The sequence below is a fragment of the Rhinatrema bivittatum genome, chromosome 6, assembly GCF_901001135.1.
Source record: "Rhinatrema bivittatum chromosome 6, aRhiBiv1.1, whole genome shotgun sequence".
Classification (NCBI taxonomy): Eukaryota; Metazoa; Chordata; class Amphibia; order Gymnophiona; family Rhinatrematidae; genus Rhinatrema; species Rhinatrema bivittatum.
In genome coordinates, this window is record NC_042620.1 from 58,423,554 (window position 1) to 58,445,748 (window position 22,195).

General features: G+C 42.6%; 1 protein-coding gene across 1 annotated transcript in view; it reads right to left on the bottom strand.

Moving 5' to 3' along the window:
* Positions 1–22,195, bottom strand: part of LRP1B (LDL receptor related protein 1B) — a 3,516,099-nt gene that overhangs the window by 661,459 nt on the left and 2,832,445 nt on the right. Inside the window, 1 exon segment of the mRNA XM_029607894.1 lies at positions 21,850–21,978. Within this exon segment, the coding sequence (XP_029463754.1) occupies positions 21,850–21,978 (129 nt within the window).

Below are 22,195 nucleotides of genomic sequence, written 5' to 3' on the forward strand. Positions count from 1 at the left end.
AACTAGGTAGATTTTGACCTGTTATAGAAAATTTGGATTTTAACAAAATGTGCTGGGAAAATTAATTGAATTTCCAACATGGGATTTATGTAGGTGGTTTGAAGGAATCTTTTTACTGGGTAATAGCTGGGCAATTTTCAGACAGCAAATTTATCCTAAATAAATTGGTAATTACCCATGTAAATGGCTTTTGAAAATTGCCCTCTGCATGATTACTCTCTGTGTGTCTCACCTAGATTGTAACCAACAAATAACTAGTTATAATTTGATTCTTTGCTGCCAAAAATCACTGAAATTGTTATTGTTCTAATGTGTAATTTTACTATTAAAAATATAACCTTTATTCATTACTTAAATTACTAAAAATAAAAAAAAATTTGAAATGGAGGGAAGACCTCAGTATTGGCAAAGGATCCGAATATCTCAGAAACATATTTTGAGCCAATTATTCCAGTCACTGGTCTTTTTACCCCCTTATTTTTATTCTTTCATTAAAAGTTCTTTTAGTTGTCTTAAATTAATTTCTACTTTCGCACAGCTGTATTTTTTGATTAAAACTTCTTTTGATTATCTTTGATAAATTTCTACTTTCACTCAGCTGATGATTTTAATATCTTCAATTAATGTGAACTTTTACCACAGCAATATCTTCAATTAATGTAAGCTTTTACCATTAGTGTAAGCTTTTACCACAGCAAACTGTCTTAAACCAGTTTACTTAAGCCCTTCTTTAGTTCCGGACGGGAAAACTTTGTACCGTTCTGAACTTCCTTTAACATAACATTACTTTATATGTCCTGTAATGGGTACTTTTGTCCCGATATCATCCCGACATTATTTAACAGCAAGGCACTTATCTTTTTTTGCTCGTTCTTAGTTGTTGTTTTTTTCTTCCGATGGCTGTTAAATAATGTCGGGATGATGTTGGGACAAAATTGCCCATTACAGGACATATAAAGTAATGTTCTGTTAAAGAAGTTCAATCAAAAAATACAGCTGTGTGAAAGGAGAAATTAATTGAAGACAACTAAAAGAACTTTTAATGGAAAAATAAAATTAAGGGGGTAAAAAGACCAGTGACTGGAATAATTGGCTCACAATAAGAGGCAGATTTTTAAAGGAGCACAGGCGGGGTACATTTGTGCGTGCTACCCGGCACGCACAAATGAACACCCGATTTTATAACATGCATGCGCTACCACATACATGTTATAAAATCCAGGGTCGGCGCGCACAAGGGGTTGCACACTTGTGCACCTTGCTCATGCCAAGCCCTAGGGGAGGCCCGATGGCTTTCCCCCTTTCCTCCGAGGCCATTCTGAAATCGGAGCGGCCTCGGAGGGAACTTTCCTTTTGCCCCCCCCCCCCACCTTCCCCTCCCTTCCTCTATCTAACCAACCCCCCAGCCCTACCTAAATCCCCCCCTACCTTTAGAAACATAGAAACATAGAAATGACGGCAGAAGAAGACCATCGGGACTGCCCCCTTACCACCCCCCGCCCTTGGCCCCACCACCTTCCCGCCCCTTTTTCAAAGCCCCAGGTCATACGCGCGTCCTGGGGATTGCGCATGCCGCCAAACCTATGCAAAATAGGCTCGGCACATGCAGGAGGGTTTTTAAAGGGTTACGTGCTTTTATTATGCGTGTAACCCTTTGAAAATTCACCCCTAAATTTCTGAGACAATTGGATCCTTTGCAAATACTGAGGTCTTCCCTCCATTACAAAAAAAATATATTTTTAGTAATTTGAGTAATGAATAAAGGTTATATTTTTAATAGTAAAATTACACATTAGAGCAATAACAATTACAGTGATTTTTGGCAGCAAAGAGTCAAATTATAACTAGTTATTTGTTGGATACTAATTGTATTTTAGTTATTCCCAGATTTTTCTTTTGTCACCTAGTCTCATGATATAGGGAATGTCTCTTATGTGTCTCTGTACAATACTACATAAACTTATAGCAGTAGCACTAAAGAAATATTAACTAATAGTAGCATCAATAGAGGACATGGTATTCAATGGCAGGGTAAGCTGCAAACTGACTGACTGCCGGAAAACAACATATAATAGTAAATAGATCATACTCTGTGGAGAGAAACAGTGTTAAATGGAATGCCTCAAGGATCTTTTTTGGCACTGATTCTGATTGATATCTTCATGAGCATCATTGCGGAAACTAGGCATTTTGCGTATGACACTAAGATCTGCAACTGAGTGACATGCTGAAATAGTAGAAAGAATGAAAAGTGATTTAAGAAAGCTTGAGGAGTGGTCGATGATTTAGCAGCTGGGATTCAATGGCAAGAAGTGCAGAGTCATGATTCTTAGGGCGCAATAATTGGAAACAGCTGTGTGTGATGGGGGGGGGGGGGGGAGCAGCGGCAAAGGACCAATATGCACAAATTAAGAAAGGACCTTACATTAATAGTGTCTTATGATCTAAAGGCAGTGAAATAATGTGATTAAGATGATATCTAAGCCCGAAGGATGCTGGGCTACAAAGAGAGAGGGATAATGATTATGAAAAAGGAAGTGATAATACCCTTGTAGAAGTTCTTGGTGAGGCCTCACCTAGAGTACTGTGTTCAGTTGTGGAGACTGTATCTCAAAGAGAAGGAGAAAGGATGGAAGGAGTTCAAAGAAAAGAGAATAAAATAGTATGGGGTCTGTATCAAGACTTATGAGGAGAGGCTAAAGGAACTAAATATGTATATCCTAGAAGAGAGGTGGTGCAGGAGAGATATGATATAGACATTCAGATACCAGGCCAAGGCCCCACCATCAGGACCTGGCCTCTGGGTCATGCCATCAGACATGGGTCTGTGCTGAGGCCCTGGCATCGAGACCTAGCCTCCAGCAGGAAGCAGTGCAGGACCCTGGACAGCAGCCCTGCTGCACAGTAAGATGCTGAGCTGAAGCAGGAGGAGAAGAAAAGCCTCAGGCAGGCCCTGGTGTCAGTAATGGTTCCCTGCCACTGAAAGAGGATCACTGGCGGCTCCAGGCTCCAGGCGAACCCAGGGATGGTAGGCCTCCTCCCTGCAGGAGACAAGGTAGGTGCCGGTGGCCTCTGGGCCACATGGGAACGCTGTCAGCGACTTCCCAGCCGCAAAAGGAAAAGTAGCGTGGCTCCTGCTGCGAGGGAGTGTTTTGGCAGTCTCCAGACCGTTTAAAGAGTTACAGTGCGGTTCCAGCTACATGGAAAGGTGCCTATGGCCTCCGGCTGCATGAGCAGGCTTTGGTGGCCTCCGAGCCACTTAGGGGGATTAGCGCGGCTCCAGCTGCAATGGAAATGTTGGCGATCTTTGGGCCGCGAAAAGGGGAAGTGAGCCTGGCTCCATGCCATGAGATGAAATGCCAACAGCCTCAGGGCCATGAAAGGAAGGAAGGGAGATGGAGAAGCAGCCTGTGGCTCCTGCCACAGGCCAGATCGCAATAGCAAGGTCCCGGTTTTGGGACTGGGCCTAGGCTCAACAGATCAATTTTGGTTTCAAAATGAAATGTGAGAACCAGCAAAATTTTGTCAGATTTTCAATTGTTTTGCTTTGATAACAAAATGAAACCAAATAGGAAATGTCATCTAATTTTCTATTTCATTTCTCCTGAATCCCTAGCAATGACTATTCTTAACAGAAGGCATGTGGGTAACCGGCAGGAAGCAGCAGTTACTACCATTAGGAACTTGCAAAGGGATTTGGATATACTATTTGATCTTTATCTGATGTCTTTACTATGTTACTTTGTTACTATATGCAAAAATTAAAAGTATATAGACAAATGTAAGGTTTCAGGATCTATGATTATGAATTGTGGACTCAAGCAGTGAGTAATTATCCAACAAAGTTGGTTTTGATTTATGACGGTCCTAATTATAATTGCATTTTTTTTTTACAATATTACTAAATATTATGTTAATCATGGGATCGACTTAATTTAGCACTTGAAATATTCTTTCCCCTTTTTCTGAACCTATTTTTGTCTTGTTAAAATATAATCCAGGAATTAGATGATAGTGTATGTGAATATATACATTTGATGTGCACAGTTAACACAATTCAGTTACTTTTGTAAATAAAAATTGTTAATGCTTATTTTGCTTTGCAGGCTTTTAACTTTAAGCAAGTACTGCAACTTTTGAATATGAATCTGTGATATTGGCAAGTTTTAGGAAGGAGTCAAACTAATTCATATTTTGCCTTCTGCTAAAGTTAACCTTTTGTTTGAGGAGTTGAAAAGATTGCATATTAGCTTATTGTGCAAACTAGCTGCTTGTGCATTTGGATTTTTGAGAGAAAGGGAAGAATAAAATATATAAAATTGTATATATTGGCCATTTTGTTCATTATAATGGATTCAGCTACAAAGGAAATTATGTTTCATGCACAATACATGGTGAAATACTTATACAAACATAAAACAGTAATGCAAAGGGCTTGACCTTGGGCTAGTAACAGATTGGATGCGTTCCCTTTGTAAAAGTAACACTTTTCTATGGTGTTTTAAATTTTGTACTTGTACAGAATTACAAAATAGCTATACTTAGGCAGCTTCCTCATTTTGGGTCAAATTTTTTTCCATTTCAATTTCTCTTGCTCTGTTTACTTTGGCTCAAGTTAGTTATCATTATATAGTAGACAGGCATACTGATGTGTGGCTAATCGTTCAGATGACAGAATATCAATTTCAAATAATGACATGGGAGACTCTCTTCCATTTTAATTCCACCTGTAGAAAGTGAAACTTCAGTTAGACCTGAGCCCAAATGTAATTTAAAACATACACAACTTTCTCCCAGGAAGGAAAAAGATACTAGGTGCACTGTCTATCAAATTGTGTTCGATTTGTACAATTGTCTTTCAATTGTATAAAAGCATCATGGTCCACTTCATTTGAGTCAATTGCAGTCTGTGTTCTTATTTGTGACAGGTTTCCACAAACCATCTCTCTTGTGTCCTTTTTATTTAATGAGCTTACAAATGAAAAGAGATCCTGAAACTGACTAAAAAAAAACTACTACAAATAATGAGGTCCATATCTGGCCACTATCTCACTGTTCAAGTTAGAATGATACATGTATTCAGATAGTATGGCTGAGATATTCAGCCACACAGCTAAATATACTCGGTAATCTTAAAGTTAGCCTTATAAATTTGGGACTGCTATGTTTCTTCTTCCAGCGCTGTGTATCAGAAGCAGAACTGGAGCCTCCAGGAGCGGGTGAGTAAGACCCTCGCTCCCAGCAGGGATCTGTTCTGGCCATCGGTGGTGATGGTGGTGGTGGCAATGGGGGGGGGGGGGGCTTGAGACAATTTCTGGTGTGACCAGGGGACCAAGGGGTGGAGGGAGAGATGAAGGCTGTGGGTACCAATGGCAATTTTTTAAAAATGAAACCAGGAAAGGTGGTGGTGGCCGGGGGGGGGGGGGGGGGGGGGGGGGGTGAAGGGATTGTGCTTGTTTTGGAGTTGCTGGGCTCAACAGGGCTGTTTATGTTTGGTGGAAAAGGCTTACAATCAGACCACAGGCCCTTCAAATGTTTTTCTTTTTTGGGTACTCAAAAAAGCCAACTTCTCACTATTTTTTTGCGAGGTGCTTGTCAAAGAAATATGTGTGATGTAGAAAGACTAAGGAAGATTTTTTAGGGCAAGTACAGGGGTTAGCCCAGCGACTATTATATAGAGGTTATCCATCTAAATTCATTAAAAGAGCATTAAAACGAGCAACTAATTCCCAGTGGATCTGGTTACTACTGGATAAAGAAGACATGTCACAAGATTCTCCACTGACGTGCACTTTGAGATTTTCTACAAAATCATCAGAGATCGCTGCCACGATTCGCAAATATTGGTCCATATTAAAAATCCATTCTATATTTGCTGAAAATCCAATTATAGCATATAGCCGAGGCAGAAATTTAAGGGACATGCTTTCCCATTCCTTCTTATGTCCAGAAGTTTCCTACATAAATTCACAAAGAAATGGCAATTGGCCTTGTCAATCCTGCTCTATGTGCACTCAGACTATGGCGATACCTACAATGCCAAACAGGAGACCACCTGCACATCAACACACATCATCTATCTCATCATATGCCCCTGTAATAAATATTAAGTGGGTAGAACAAAGAGATCTATTAGAACGAGATTGACGGAACATCGTAGTTGCCTCAATACACAAAAAATGCAGGCACCCATAGTAGATCACTGTGTGGAACAGTCACATCATTTTGCGGATCTGAAGTGGAGGGTCATAGGAAAAATTTCTATGACAACTGGGGGGGGGGGGGGGTGATCCACAAATGTTACTGAATTTGCAAGAACAGCGATGGATTTTTTGGTTAAATTGTATACATCCAGAAGAACTGAATGCTGCCATAGAATGGTACTCAGTGCTGTGAATTATAAAATGTACGTGCATTTTCTGACGTCAATGGAATACACTGACATGGAGCATTGGCATTGGCTTGCCTAGCCCTTTAAAAATGGCACTGAAGTGCCCTCATACCGGTTGGATAAACATATTACCGGAGGATGGCGAAGAAAGACGCTGAACATAGATTAACTGTTAGTACCCTGCTGGTGCAGATTGGAGAGAATTTATGGATTTGTTTTGTTATATGAAAGGCTTGTGCAATTATTTTCTCTCATAAATGGCCCCATGAAGAAGATGTTTCCATCGAAACACAGACCGTGTCGGGCAGCCTGTTAAATACCTCAAGGCATTACGACAAGTGTTTCTTCTCGATGAGCTAAGTAGCTGAAATACTACTATAAGATATATATGAGAATATTGGAAAATAAAAAGAAGAGACATTTTATGTTCACTAAAGGTGTATTCACACAATAGAAAACATTTGAATGACCAATGATTATACATAAGCCTCGTACACAATGGCTCAAATGATTGTGCAGAAATTGCATTATTAATGGCCTATATATGATGTCATTTAAATAACAAAAATGTGTCTGTATATATCCTTGCTGATAAATAGAGGGTTTTTTTTTCTTTTTTTGGGTGACACTGACAGATACTTAAAGAGATATCTTTATTTTATTTATTATTTTATTTGAGGTTTTTTATATACCGACATTCGTTTAGTAACATCAAATCGGTTTACAATCAACAAAGATATAGCATCAGCGCTAAAAACGAGAAAATAGCGATTAGCAGCAGTGCTTTACAAAAATCACATTCAACTAAAGAGAAAGACAAAGCATTATAGAATATATATTTAACATGTAAGCAAATGTGATAAATATGGAGAGATAGATAATTATTTATATAGGTTACTTACAGTAGTGTAAATATCCTGTTAAGTAGAAAGTTATCCTGCCACACAAGGTTGGATAATTTGAAAACCTAACTGGTAATATTTGAACACAGCCAGTTAGGTTTTTAAATTATCCAGCAATATGTAGCTGGATAACTTTAGGCTTTTATATTCACCAGGACATTTATCCCACTGTATATATAGGACAAGCTATCCAGCTAACCTTAGCTAAACAATTTGTCCACTAAATTGCTCACTGAATATTGGCCTCTAAAAATTAGAAGGCTAAAATCTGGAAGAGTTGAGCTTTTGGAATTAAAAACAATCTTAAAAAGATGAGATTTTATGCAAATCTACATCCAAAGACAGAGCATGATGGACTAATTGAGGAAGGCTGTTCTAGGCATATGGTGGCAAAAGGCAGAAAGTGCAGAGTTTTGAGTTAGCAACAGAGGAGGACAACAAAGATAAGAGTAACTTGTCTGATGAATAGAAATCAGAAGGAGATAAGAGAGGAGAAGTAGCATGGAACTTCTGAGCAAATACACTTGTAAGTTAGAAGCTGAACTGAATACAGGAACAGATGGAGAGCCAATGTAATGCTGTGAAAAAGGGGGTTACATAGTGGAGGAAGCACATCTGGAAATGGCTGAAAAGTTATTTATCTGAGTTAGCTGGATAAGTTATTTGGCTAACTCATTCCAGCCCTGGAACACCCATAACATCCTTTTCTTATTTTGCTAAATGTTATCCAGATAATGATTTATCTGGATATATTTTTAGCCAGATAAGCATGGGGGATAGTCAAATCTTGCCATTTAGATGGATAATTTGCTGAGGTTTTTTTTATTTATTTAGATTTATATTCCGCTTTTCACACTTTTTTCAGCACTTCAAAGTGGATTACATTCAGGTACTGTAGGTATTTTATCCAGTTATCTGGATAAATGTCTTTGTATATTTTCTTCACTGAGTTTTATCAATACCATGGATGTGCGCAGAGAAGCAAAGACAGAAGTCAGCCATGACCTTAAGAAATGGACAGAAGAAAAATTTGGAAGTGGGGTAGTGGACTTAGAATAAAAATAGTTAAGTTCTATCTTGTCCATTTTGAGATCAATATTCAAAGTGCATTCAGAGCTATTTAGCCAGATAAGAATGACTTATGCGGCTAAATAATGCCCACTGAATATGTGTCTACGTTCAGCAGCCACTGCTTAACCACATATTTATTTATTTATTTATTTATTTATTTATTTAGGTTTTTTTATATACCGGTCTTCTTGCATTAGATGCAAATCAAATTGGTTTACATTCAACAATTAAAACTTGCTTGATAAAGCATTACATGTAACAAAGAACATCAAAACATGAAAAACCTGTAGGAACAATAATAAAACACAGAGTTTGAATTGTTCATCTTTAACAGATGCCTTACAGGAAATCAAAGATGGATTAAAAATTAAAAATTAAATAACATATGAAAGAATCGAGAGAAATAGAGCATGGGAGCACTGAGTGAAAATTATGAGAGAGGAAGAGGAGAGGAGAGGGAAGGGGAAAAAAGAACCGAGGGACCAGAAAGGTGGTTAAAAAAGGAAGGATTAGAGGGAGGAAATTATAAAAGAAACAAACAAATCGAATTTGCCATGGTAAATCTACAGTAAGAAATCAGGGAAATGCTAGATTAAATAGCCAAGTTTTCAGTTTTTTCTTGAAGAATTGATGGCAGGGATCCTGTCTAAGGTCTGGTGGAAGTGAATTCCAATGAGAGGGACCTGCCGTGGAAAAAGCTCTATTACTTAGTGGAGTTTTGGCTTGAGGGACAAAATGGGAGCCTTGATAAGCTTTTCTTATTGGTCTCTTTGATTTGTTGGTGCGAAACTGAAAAGTAAGATCAATTGGAGCTAGGTTGTTTAAGGATTTATGTATGATGGTCATGGCTTTGTAGAGTACTCTATATTTAATCGGAAGCCAGTGAAGCTTGAAGAGAATGGGTGTAATGTGGTCTCTCTTATTTGCGTTGGTCAGGATCCTGGCTGCTGAGTTGAGTAACATTTGTAGAGGCTTGATGGAGTCACTTATATATCATTGTCACTTATCCAATGATATACTTAGCCACATATCTTGTGGGCATTTGGTGGCAGATCAGGGTAGAGTAAGAAGGTCGCCTAACCTATCTGGCTAACTAGTGAATTTCAGAGTTAACCGCATAAGTTATATGGCTATCTTAGATGCAAACAATAGCAGGCCTAAACTTAGCCAGTTAGAACTAATCTGAATCGTGTGATCGAGATCAAAATCATAGCCATTTTTTTATCGGCTGTGACTGATCCCAAAACCGATAAACACACCCCAACACCTAAAATCAAATTCTATAGAATCCCCCCACCCTCTTGAGCCCCCCAAAACTTTCTTTAAGTACCTGGTGGTCCAGTGACCCTTGTGATCCCCCCAAAACCTTTTTAAAGTACCTGGTGGTCTAGTGGGGATCCCGGGAGCGATCTTCCACTCTCGGGCCATTGGCTGCCAGTAAACAAAATGGCGCTGATGGCCCTTTGCCCTTACCATGTGACAGAAAAATGATTCACATCCCTACTAAGCACTTAGTTATACACATATATTCAGCGGTTTAGCTTTATTGCTGAATATACATTGTAACTAAGCCGCATATGTTCTATCCAGCTAAGGGCCAGATTCATCAAGGCATTTTCCCAAAGACATAGAAAGGAGAAATGTCTTAGTGAATCACGCCCTAAGTTACTTAACAGGGCAGCTCCGGATATGGGGACCCTAATGCTTATAAACAAAGTCCCGCAGTGCCGGGGGACTCGGGACCGCCTTCCCAGCCAGCCCCTGAACCGTCACCACGCCCCCGGACCCACCCCGGACCGCCCCCTGACCCCAGACACACCCCGGACACACCCTGGCCTGCTGACAGACATCTTATGAACATTGACTTGGAACATTTCAGAAAATGTCTAGAGCCAAAGTATGAGGTAGATCTTTAAAAAGTACGTGCGCACGTACTTTTGTTCGCTCAACCGGCGCAAACAAAAGTACGCCGGATTTTATAAGATACGCGAGTAGCCACGCGTATCTTATAAAATCCGGGGTCGGCGTGCGCAAGTCTGCGCAAAATCGGCAGCCTGGGCACGCCGAGCCGCGCAGCCTGCCTCTGTTCCCTCCGAGGCCGCTCCAAAATAGGAGCAGCCTCGGAGGGAACTTTCCTTCCGCGTCCCCCCACCTTCCCCTCCCTTCCCCCTATCTAACCCACCCCCCAGCCCTACCTAAATCCCCCCTACCTCTGTTCAAGTTACGCCTGCTTAAGGTAGGCATAACTTGTGCGTGCTGTCTCGGCATCCCCTGGCACAGGCCGCAGTGCCGGGGACTCGGGACCACCTTCCCAGCCCGCCCCCGAACCGTCACCACGCCCCCGGACCTGCCCCGGACCGCCCCCTGACCCCAGACACACCCTGGCCTGCCGACACACCCCCGGACATGCCCCCTCCCGCCCATTTTACGAAGCCCCGGGACTTACGCGCATCCCGGGGCTTTGCGTGCGCCGGCGGCCTATGCAAAAAAGGCACGCTGGCGCACAGGACTTTTAAAATCTACCCCTATATGTTCAAAATTATATTTTAATATATGCATTAAATATTTTAAATTCTTTACATAATTTTCATTATTTTGAATTTATTAAATTTTTTAACTTTTTATAAAAATAACTTTTTAGCAGATTCATTTACCTAATTCACTAAACATTTTTCCTATAGACACAGAATAGGAGAAAAGCCAGAAAGGTGAATTTTACAAGCCCAGCTCATGCATTAATTAGGGGATGCACAAAAATGTTGGGCTAGTGTACCAAGTGGATTTTAAAAGCCACCCAGATACACATGTATCTCCTGCAACGTGCACATCTCAAAATTTTTCAAAAGGGGGCATGGGCATGATCTTGGTGGACTGTGGGCATCAGGACCTGGCAAGAAATGTGCGTGAACATAATTATGTGCCCTGGCACGCATTGAGATCCTCTGCTGCATAACTTTCCTTCTGCTATGGATGACATGTAAGTCATAAAATAAAAAGATTGAGCCATTTCCGAGTGATTTAAATGTTATGCCCGTCAGTTGCAGATGGCTGCGACTGCTGATGCTCACCTCTTTCTTTGCTGCATTGACCCCGTTGGGGAGAATGGCGGCCTCCGCCAGCTACCACCGACCTGCCTGGCATTCCCAGGACAGCGTGGGTGCTGCCGACTGCCATCTTGCCCTCGGAATCACTTAGGCAGCGTGCACACAAGCCAGTCTTAAGCACGTCATGACGGGAACCTACGACTTGGCAACGAGTTCCTTTATTGCTGAATCTGCTTTGCTCACTATGGACTTCCCGTTCCAGTTCCTACAACTTTAGCATGAGATACTCTGGGTACTCGCTCCTCGGGGGCCCTTTCCTCATCTCTGGCTATCCGCTCCTCAAAGGGCCTTCTGCCTTGGACTGCTACCTCTCCCATTCCCTGGGGCTTCTCTTGGAATATTCGCTACTGTGAGTATCTCCGCTCTACGGCCTCTACCATACATCACTTGTGTGGAATCCTCACCTGTGTACCCCACGCTGCAGGCCACTACTGTACCATCTCTAAGTGAGGAACCCCATTGATGTACCCTGTGCTGCAGGCCACTACCATATCATCTCTACAGTGGAGCCTCTTCGGTGTACCCCGCCCTGCGGACCATTACCGTATCTTCACTACAGAGGTATTTGTCCCGAGTATACCCCACCACACAGACTCTCTGATTTTCCCCTGCACTCCCCGTTTTGTGGGCAGTGCCTCTCTATCTCTCTAATAAAGACTCTATTCCACAGCTGTCTCTGACGTCTGATGAGAACTCACCTCCCGACGGTGAGGCTCACAGGGCTCCACCCTGTGGGCAGTACCATATCTCACCTCAGCCCAGGGCCCACATACCTACAAATCCTAACAGATTGCCAAGTCCATGCACCCGGCACAGGTTTCAGTGATTCAGGTCATCCCTGGCCTGGCCCAGCGAATTACAGAGCAGCAAAAGGTATTAGAGACTTTGGCTAACACCATAATTCAATTGAATATTTGGCTGGACTCTGTCCCAGTGCCTGGCAAGCCAAGCCCTGTTTCACATGCATCACCGTTCTGGCCTCCAGTGCCCTTGCTGGCACCTCCTCATTTTGCAGGTGACCCCTTGTTGTGTAGGGGTTTCTTGAACCAGTGCAGCATGCACTTTTCCTTACAACTTGCATACTTCCCCGACGTAGTTTCCAAAACTACCATACATCTTTTCCCTCCTGGATGGAAAAGCCTTGGCCTGGGTGTCACCCCTTTGGGAGTGAATGGATCCAATCATCAATGACTTTCCAGGCTTCCTTGCCCTATTTTGCTTCGTATTTGATGACCCCAGTCGCAAGACCATTGCAGGATCTGTGCTCCTGCATCTACAACAAGGTGCCAGGTCACTGACTGATTATGTCATTGAGTTTAGGACTCTCTCCTTGGAATTACACTGTGATCTGGGCTGCTTGTGTGCCATATTCCTAGAAGGTCTAAGCTCACGTATCAACGATGAATTGGCAGCACGAGAACTCCCTGAGGCATTGGACTCTCTCATTAACCTCGCCAGTCGCATTGATCGCCATCTGCATGAGCGATCATACGAGGCTAAGGAATCCAAGAGAATGTCTTCAAGTGTTCCACGCATTCGCCCAACACCTACCACCCAGACCACCCCCTCACCTAGTACCGAGGAAGAGGAACCAATGCAAATGGGTCACAGCCATCTATCTGCAAAGTAGAAGCGTCGTCAGCAAAGATCAGGTCTTTGCATTTATTGTGGCCAACCGGGTCATGCGGTACCCTCCTGTTCACTCTGTCTGGGAAACTCCAAGGCCTAGGATCTGCTGGAGGACTCCTCCTAGGCCTGACTGCACCCTGTCCACTGCTAACACTGCCTGTCTCTATCAACTCGGATGCTCTGGAATTTCATACTCTGGCACTGGTGGACTCCAGGGCCGGTGGAAACCTTATACTTAGACAACGCGTGGAACACCTACAAATCCCCACCATCCAGATACCTACACCATTACTACGTTCTTCTATTCATGGTGAACCGCTACCAGGTGAAGTTACCTTCTCCACCGTCCACATCCATCTTTGCACCGGGTTCCTGCACACAGAGACCATTTTATTTATTTATTTATTTATTTCTGCTTGTTACTAGATAAGGCTATACACCCTGTGGTTCTTGGACTCATGGTTACAACTGCACACACCACAATTCGATTGGAGCACTTTACAACTGTCCTATTGGGGCAACCTCTGCAATGGAAAGTGCTGCCTAGCTACTACAGCATCCCTTCCGGGTCTTCCACTGCAGTACTCCTCTTTTAAAAACATGTTCTCCAAGAAAGCTGTGGACACTTTACCACCTCACTGCTCATTTGATTGCGCTATAAACTTATTACCCAACACTGAGCCTCCCAGAGGAAAGGTGTACCCATTTTCTCTGACTGAGACAAAGGCCATGTCTGAATATGTACAAGAGAATTTGGCAAAAGGCTTCATTTGGTCTTCTAAGTCTTATGCTGGAGCCAGGTTCTTTTTTGTGGGAAAAAAAGATGGCTCCCTCCAGCTGTGCATAGTTTACCATGACTTAAATGAGATTACCCAGAAGGATTGCTACCCCTTGCCATTAATCTCTGAACTTTTTGACAGGCTCCAAGGGGCCAAGATATTTACTAAATTGGACCTCAGAGGAGCATATAATTTGGTCAGAATACACCGGGGCGACAAATGGAAAACCATATTTAACACTCGTGACGGCCATTTTGAATATTTGGTAATGCCGTTTGACCTGTGCAATGCCCCGGAGGTATTTCAGAATATGATGAACAAAATATTCAGAGATATTCTCTACAGCTGTGTCATAGTTTATTTGGATGACATTCTGGTATTTTCACAAGATCTTCAGAGTCACCACTTGGACATTGCCAACGTTTTACAACGCTTGAGGGATAACCAGTTATATGCCAAACTGAAGAAATGCTCCATTCACCAGGAGTCTGTTCCCTTTCTAAGCTATGTAGTCTCAAGCCATGGGTTCCATATGGATCCACAAATGACTAAGAATATTCAGGACTTGCCTCAACCAACAGGTCTTAAGGCACTTCGAAGATTCCTGGATTTTATTAACTACTACAGGTCGTTCATTCATCATTATTCAGCACTGTCCACACCTCACACCTATGACTCGAAAGGGTGCCCTGTGGTCACCTGAAGCCACAACCACCTTCCAAGTAATCAAGGAGGCATTCCTACAAGAACCGTGCTTACGTCACCGAGATCTCTGACGACCCTTCATCGTCAAAGTGGACACTTTGGACATTGGTGTTGGTGCAGTCCTAACCCAGCACTCAGCCAATCACACCTTGCACCCATGCTCATTCTTCTCCTGATCTTCTCCACCGTGGAATGTAATTATGGAATCGGGGACAAGGAATTACTGGAGATTAAACTAGCCTTTGAGGAGTGGCATCCCTGGCTCGAGGGAGCGCAGCATTAAATCATGGTATACACCGACCACAAGAACCTTGAGTTCTTACACCATGCTCAATGCCTGAATCACAGGCTGGTCCTTTGGTCTCTTTTTTTTACCTGGTTCAGTTTCCTCTTGCGATACCGGCCAGTCAATAAGAACACCCGAGCCGATGCACTCTCCCATTCATTCACCACATAAGATGTTCCAGATACTCCACAGCACATCATCGACCCTATGAGGGTGCTCCTCTCCGCCACACACACGGTGCCATCTGGGAAGACGGTGGTTCCCTGACTACTCAGAAGGAAAATCCTCCGATGGGCACATGATTCCTTGCTTGCAGGCCACCCTGGAAAAGCTAGAACTCTTTCTAATCTTCAAAGGTTCCACTGGTGGCCAACCATGGAAAAAAGACGCTCAAGCTTATGTAGAATCATGTCCCACTTGCGCCCATCAGAAGCCGCCAACAGGCTGGCCTTGGGGGCTCCTTCAAGCACTTCCTGCACCTAGTGTGCCGTGGATATATATAGCCATGGATTTCATTGTGGATTTACCTCCATCCAGTGGCAACAACACCATCTGGGTCACCGTGGACCGCTTTTCGAAGGTGGCTCACTTCGTGGTGTTACATGGTCTACCTTCGGCTCCAGAGTTAGTGAAATTGTTCATTTGCCATAACTTTCGCCTCCACGGACTCCCAAGATACATAATCTCTGATCAAGGGGTTCAATTTACGGCAATATTCTGGAGGTCATTATGCAAGAAATTCGACATATCCTTGGACCTCACTTCAGCCTACAATCTGCAGGCCAATGGACAGATAGAGAGGACGAGCCATACCTTAATGCAGTTTCTCCGGGCATATGTGAACTCTAAGCAGAATGACTGGTCCGATTTACTACCCTGGGCTGAGTTTGCCTTAAACTCCCACCAGTCTGCTTCCACTAGATCATCACCCTTTCAAATTGTATACGGGCACCAGCCTTTGCCTTCTCTTCCAGTACTCCTATCTGTGTCATCTCCATTGGCACAGGCTTCTGCAAAAGTGTTACACCAACTCTAGGAGCACACCAAACAACCTCTACAGCAAGCTGGTCAAAAAGCAAAGACGTTCTACGATGCCCATCATCGGACAGCTCCTCAATTGGACCCTGGAGACAAAGTGTGGCTCAGCACCTGCTTTATCCGCTTGAAACTGCCCTCAGCTTGCTTCGCTCCCAGATACATCACGCCTTTTGCAGTACTTCGCCGACTGAGCCCGGTTACTTACAGCTTTCGGTTACCCACTTCACTTAAGATCCACAATACCTTCCACATTACACTCTTAAAACCGCTCATCCTGTCTGAATTCTCAAAGAAACTGCCTGAACCTCAACCTCTGACCACTGAAGAGGATATAGCATAGGTTGATGACATCTTGGACGTGAGGAAGCGCGGAAGGTGCAGGGAATATCTGATTTTGTGGGAAGGATTTGGCCCCGAAGAGAATAGCTGGGAGCCTGCAGTCAACATCCTTGACAAAGAGCTAATCAAACAGTTCCACATTTCTCACCCAAGAAAGCCAAAAGCCCCAGGGAGGGGCTGTAAGAAGGGGGGGGTACTGTAATGCCCGTCAGTCGCAGACGGCTGTGTCCGCTTATGCTTACCTCTTTCTTTGCTGCATTGACCCCGTTGGGGAGAATGACGGCCTCTGCCAGCTACCGCTGACCTGCCTGGCGTTCCCGGGATGGGAGGGTGCTGCCGACTGCCATCTTGCCCTCGGAATCACTTAGGTGCACGCGTGCATGCACAGGCCAGTCTTAAGCACATCGTGGTGGGAACCTTGGGGGCATCCCCTCCAGATGACTTCATCATTCCAGGATTCTTACCTACAACTTGGCAATGAGTTCCTTCATTGCTGAATACACTTTGCTCACTAAGGACTTCCCGCTCCAGTTCCTGTACCTTTGGCATGAGATGCTCTGGGTACCTGCTCCTTGGGGGCCCTTTCCTCATCTCTGGCTATCCACTCTTCGGTTGGCCTTCTGCCTTGGGCTGCCTTGGATGGTTGCCTATCCCCATTCCCCGGGGCTTCTCCTGGAACATTGGCTACTGTGAGTACCTCCGCTCTATGGACCTCTACCTTACCATCTCTTGTGTGGAATCCCCACCAGTGTACCCTGCTCTGTGGGCCACTACTGTAGCATCTTTAAGTAAGGAAACCTCATCGGTGTACCCCGCACTGTGGACTTCAACCATACCATCTCTAGTGAGAAACCCTCACCAGTGTACCCCGTGCTGCGGGCCACTACCATACCATCTCTACAGTGGAGCCTCATTGGTGTATCCTGCTCTGTGGACCATTGCTGTATCTTCACTACAGAGGTATTCCTCCTGGGTATATCCCACCACACAGACTCTCTATGTGGGCAGTGCCTCTCTATCTCTCTAATAAAGGCTCTATTCTGCAGCTGTCTCTGACAACTGCTGAGACCTCGCCTCCCAACGGTGAGGCTCACAGCACTCCTCCCTGTGGGTGTTACCATCTCTCATCTTGGCTGAGGGCCCACATACCTACAAATCCTAACATTAAAGAATCTATGTTACCTGGGGGGAGTGTAGGCTATCAAACTGGAGGGGTTGGAGGACCTAGCTGTTAAAAGGGTGAATTAGTGGACAAACTGGTAAATTGATAATGGCGTGGCCAGGCACCTCTTTTACAATCTTACACGGTAGAAGTGGGAATGTGCGTATCCATTTGTGTGCCCACTTAAAATTTGGCTCACATGTGCGTGCATCCATGCTATTTTATATCATACACACATATACCTGTGATTTATAAAATAGCCACATACCTGGGTTGAGGCCAATGCACATGTGCAAATGTACTCCCACGCACCAGTCTGAAAGTTACAGTCCCTGTGAATCAGGCACTGAGATTGTAACTGTGCATGTCTTCTCTTTTTTGTTTACAGGCAAAGATGGAAAATGCTTTCACTGCATTTGCCAGAAGTATGACTTTCTGTATAACATATCTTTGATTTACATAGAGACTGTTATGCTCAGGCTTGTGAACCCATGGACCAATGGGAGGATGGTGTACCTTAGGAAGTGGATCCGTAGGTACTCCTGTCGGGTGGTGAGGCAGAACAGAAGAAGTGACCAGCTGACCCTCGGCACTGGAGACTGAGGCGACTGTGGAGGCAGATGAAGAGTCGTGATGTCGAGGAGAGGAACTGTGTCTTCACCACTGGAAGCCCATGGTCCCCCCAGGAGGAGCCCGTAGGGAACCGGGCCGCTGGGACTTAGGTGGGCCCTTGGAGATAGTGGTCCAGAAGAAGTCCAAGGTCAAATGCCAGAGGGTTGTCACTTACCAGTCAGAGGTCACATGCCAAGGGATCGCCACTTGTCAGTCCAAAGTCACACACCAGGAATCACCACTAGCCAATCCGAAGTCAGGAACCAGGAACACCAAGACAAGACAGGAACCAGGAACAAGGATCCAAAGTGCAAGGAGACTCACCGAAGCAAGCAGACTTAAACAGCACTACAAGAGATGTTGCAAAGTCAAGAAATGACTGTGGAGAGCCTCCTTATATACTTCCCTGTGCCTGACCCGCCAGGCACAGGTGAAGTCAATTTAAAGGACGAGGCCCCTTTAAATTCAGTGAGGAGGCATGGCCTCATGGCTATGGTGGCCATCTTGGATCCTGGCCGCAGGGGAAGGGCAGCCCGACGCTGCGAGGGGAAAGCAGGGTGCTTCACTTGCCGGCAGCCACCACGGAGGCCTGCGCCAGTGTAAGGGGGAGATGGATCTGACTTCCCCGGCTTCCTTGATGCTGCCGCGGCGGGCCCACCACCGCGGGCAAGGTAGGGGGTCCCGACCACTGCTGTCTGCGGCCATGGGACTCAGAGACTTCTAAAATGTTCTTCTCCATGAGATTGTGGGAATGGTACTACAGACTTAATACAACATGTAAAATAATATTATACACTTATCAAAAAGCTTTTTTCTTGTTGAGGTTTAGTTTTTCATATCTATGTGAACTAAAACAAAAGCTATACTGTTCTGCCAAGTTAAAAACTGATGGCCCTTTCTGTGAGTTGTTATTTTAAAAAATATAAACTTCCATCTTCTGATGCATGCACAATGGCGATGAAGCGCTATGCCTCTTTGAAACTGTTGCGACATAAGGATATGGCTGGCAAAAAAACTTATGGCATCTAAGGAGTTACTTTGGGCTATGGGAATCCATACTGAAAGTGCATTAATGGTTAACTTTTAACATTTCAGGATTTTCTTCTGTATTCTGTCTTATCTGCTAGGAAATACGGTGGGAAATTGAAATGTTATATGTGGTACAAATGGGATGTCTAAACAGGGTGTTTGTGTGTGATTGAGATTGTAATCATAAAAACAAAGAAATGTGTTGAAATGTAGCATTGGATCATTGTAATGTCATCAGCGCCATGCACTGCTTTTGAAGATGTAGTTGCTTTTTCTCTTGTTGTACACTAGGTGTACCGTTGTGCTGCTTTTCACTTAATAATATATATATATCAAAAAATAATGTGGACTGCTGTGGTTTTCATGATCATATGCTTTATAAGTGTACTGTTTTCAAGTTATCAATGCTCAAAAATCAATTAGAACTAATGACAGTAATGTAACAGAACCAGGGGGTTGAAAGTGAGGGTTTACATTACTGTATATAAACTTACTAGACTCTAGGTTACATAGGACAAGTTGAAGCAGAACTAATTTTACGCCCATTGCCTCTTTGGATCAGTAGTCCCCCTGGAGAAATCATAGATGCAAATATGGTAAACTAGCAATGACTAGGCTTTTCCTTCTGATATAGAGACAGCTGGTGACCCCTATCACTGTGAGCAATTCTGTATAAATCACGTGTTGCATTATTGCTGGTTTACCTAGTATATTTCCCTTCTGCTTTCTTGAATACCACAGTAAATAAGATGTTCACAGCTTAATACTGTTGTCTTTTAATCTTCCCTCAAGAAATACCTACAGTACCTGAATGTAATGCGCTTTGAAGGGCCTGAAAAAGCTGAATATAAATAAATAAATAGTACAGAAATAAGTTTGAAATGCATTCCATTTGAGCCTCAGAGAAATTAGCTCTAAGTTCTTTGGAACTCAAAAGAATGCATTTCAGATTAATTTGAGGAAACAATGACTATGGACTGTGCTTTCTAGATCCTCTAAGACTTCAAAAATGTGTAACAGCTGATAGGGCACAATTAATTCTTTCTTTCCCATGGAATGAATTGGAATAATAGAAAGGGTCTATAGTGTTAAATGATTTCTATGAAGAATTTTGATTTGGATATTAATAGCAATTATGTAGATACATACAGAGTATGTATCTACATTCATGGTCATATTCTAATTTTTTAAAACGACTAGGCATAATGAAAAATATACTTTTGTCTTACTAGCTCAGACTGCATCCAATTCATATTTGGTTTCCTCTGAGCCCTCTCTACCGCTGACAAAACTGCTAGAACTCCCAGATTTTAAAAAGAAAAAAAAAACATATTTGCAGTGGTTCTATTCTATGCTTCCATTGAAAACAGTTATTTTTTTCTTTTTAAATACCCAAAATCACAGCCATTGGACACTATGTACCACTGTACTATCTGAGGACACCTCAACTGCAACTCTGGTGACAGAGTGGCCTTAAACAAAACTAGATATGCTTGAACAATATAAGATTCCTTATCTTTACCAAAGCACATCTTCATTAAGATAGTAGCTCTTCATTTCCCATGCCTGGATAAAGAAGGAAGGTTGGTCTCAAATGACAACCAACCCATAAAAGCCACATTACAAAATCATTGCTACCTCTACTTTCTCTGGAAAGCCAGAAATAATTTGATTTCTTTTTATGATAGTGTTGAAAGTCATATAGTGCAGACCTTCGAGCATACTCAGCCTGCCAGTTTTTTGGGATAGTTATAATGAATATGTATAAAATGGATTTACATACAATAGAGGCAGTGCATGTAAATCTATCTCATGTACATTTATTGTGGATATTCTGAAAACCTGACTGGCTAAGTATGTCCCAAGGTTTGCACTATATGACTTTCAACACTGTTATTAAAAGAAATCAAATTATTTATGGCTCTCCAAAGAAAGAAGAGGTAGCAAATATTTTGCAAAATACAAAATATATTTAACACAGTACTTTCTCCTTTATCTTGCTTTTCTGAGTTTCACAATACAAACTTGGCAGCCAGTGGAACTAAGGATGAGGGGAAGTCTGTATCAGTAGTAGAAATACAGTGAGAGGATGGAATAATTTTAACAGCTCTGTAATATCCCTGCATGAATTGCTGTTGTGACTTATACTGAATTCTTCAGATGCAGCATTTGGGTGAACATGCTAAGAAAATGTGCTTCATGGTATTAAATACAATTTGATGTATGGTATTATAAACCAAATTTCTTCAATTTCTACTATAAATACATATGTCCCAATATGTTAAGAAGCAAAGACAATATATCACATTAAACTTTTAAATTAGTTTGCTTTAATAATAATATAGGCTGCTTTGTGTTGCTAATTATGAAGTACAATGTTGAGAATTATGCTATTCACTTGGACGGTCAAAGAATATATTTACAATGCCTGTAGCTGAAGCAGAAAATCAAACATAAATGGCAAATTCAGATATTATTATGTAGCATCATATTTTGAATGTTATGAGAAATGGACTGGCTGTGGCCCAAACTTAGTCTTAGAGGGCCGCAGCCCAATTTGATTCTCAAGGATTTCCATAATCAATATGCATGAGGCTTATTTGCATACTGTCAAGGCAGTGTACACAAATAGTGCTCATGCATATTTATTTGGGAAGTCCTGAAAACATGACTGGGTTGAAATCCTTAAGGACTGAGTTTGATGGCCCTGGCTTAGATCATAGTAGGGTAAGAATTTATACATTAGAAACATTCAGAAAAAAAATCTTTAATTGATCATGAATTTAAAACAATTGATCCTACCACAGCCTGCAGTAGATAGTTCATCACTTCCATTGGGGCAGTCTCTTTCACCATCACAGAGCCAATCTTGAGGAACACAGGCATGCGAGCCCGGACAACTAAACATATTCACTGCACAGGTCACAGTACCTTCAGTAGAAAAGGTTCTAATTAATAAGAAGCACAGCTGCAGTATATACTATATTCTTTCACTATTTCATATGTTATTTATTTATTTATTTATTTATTTATTTATTGTTTTTATATTCTGTAACAGCAATCAGTGCAGTGTTCAGTAATCATTGCCGAGTATAATCAATATACACAGTTTAACATGTTACAAACAAAATAAGCAAATCACTAACGA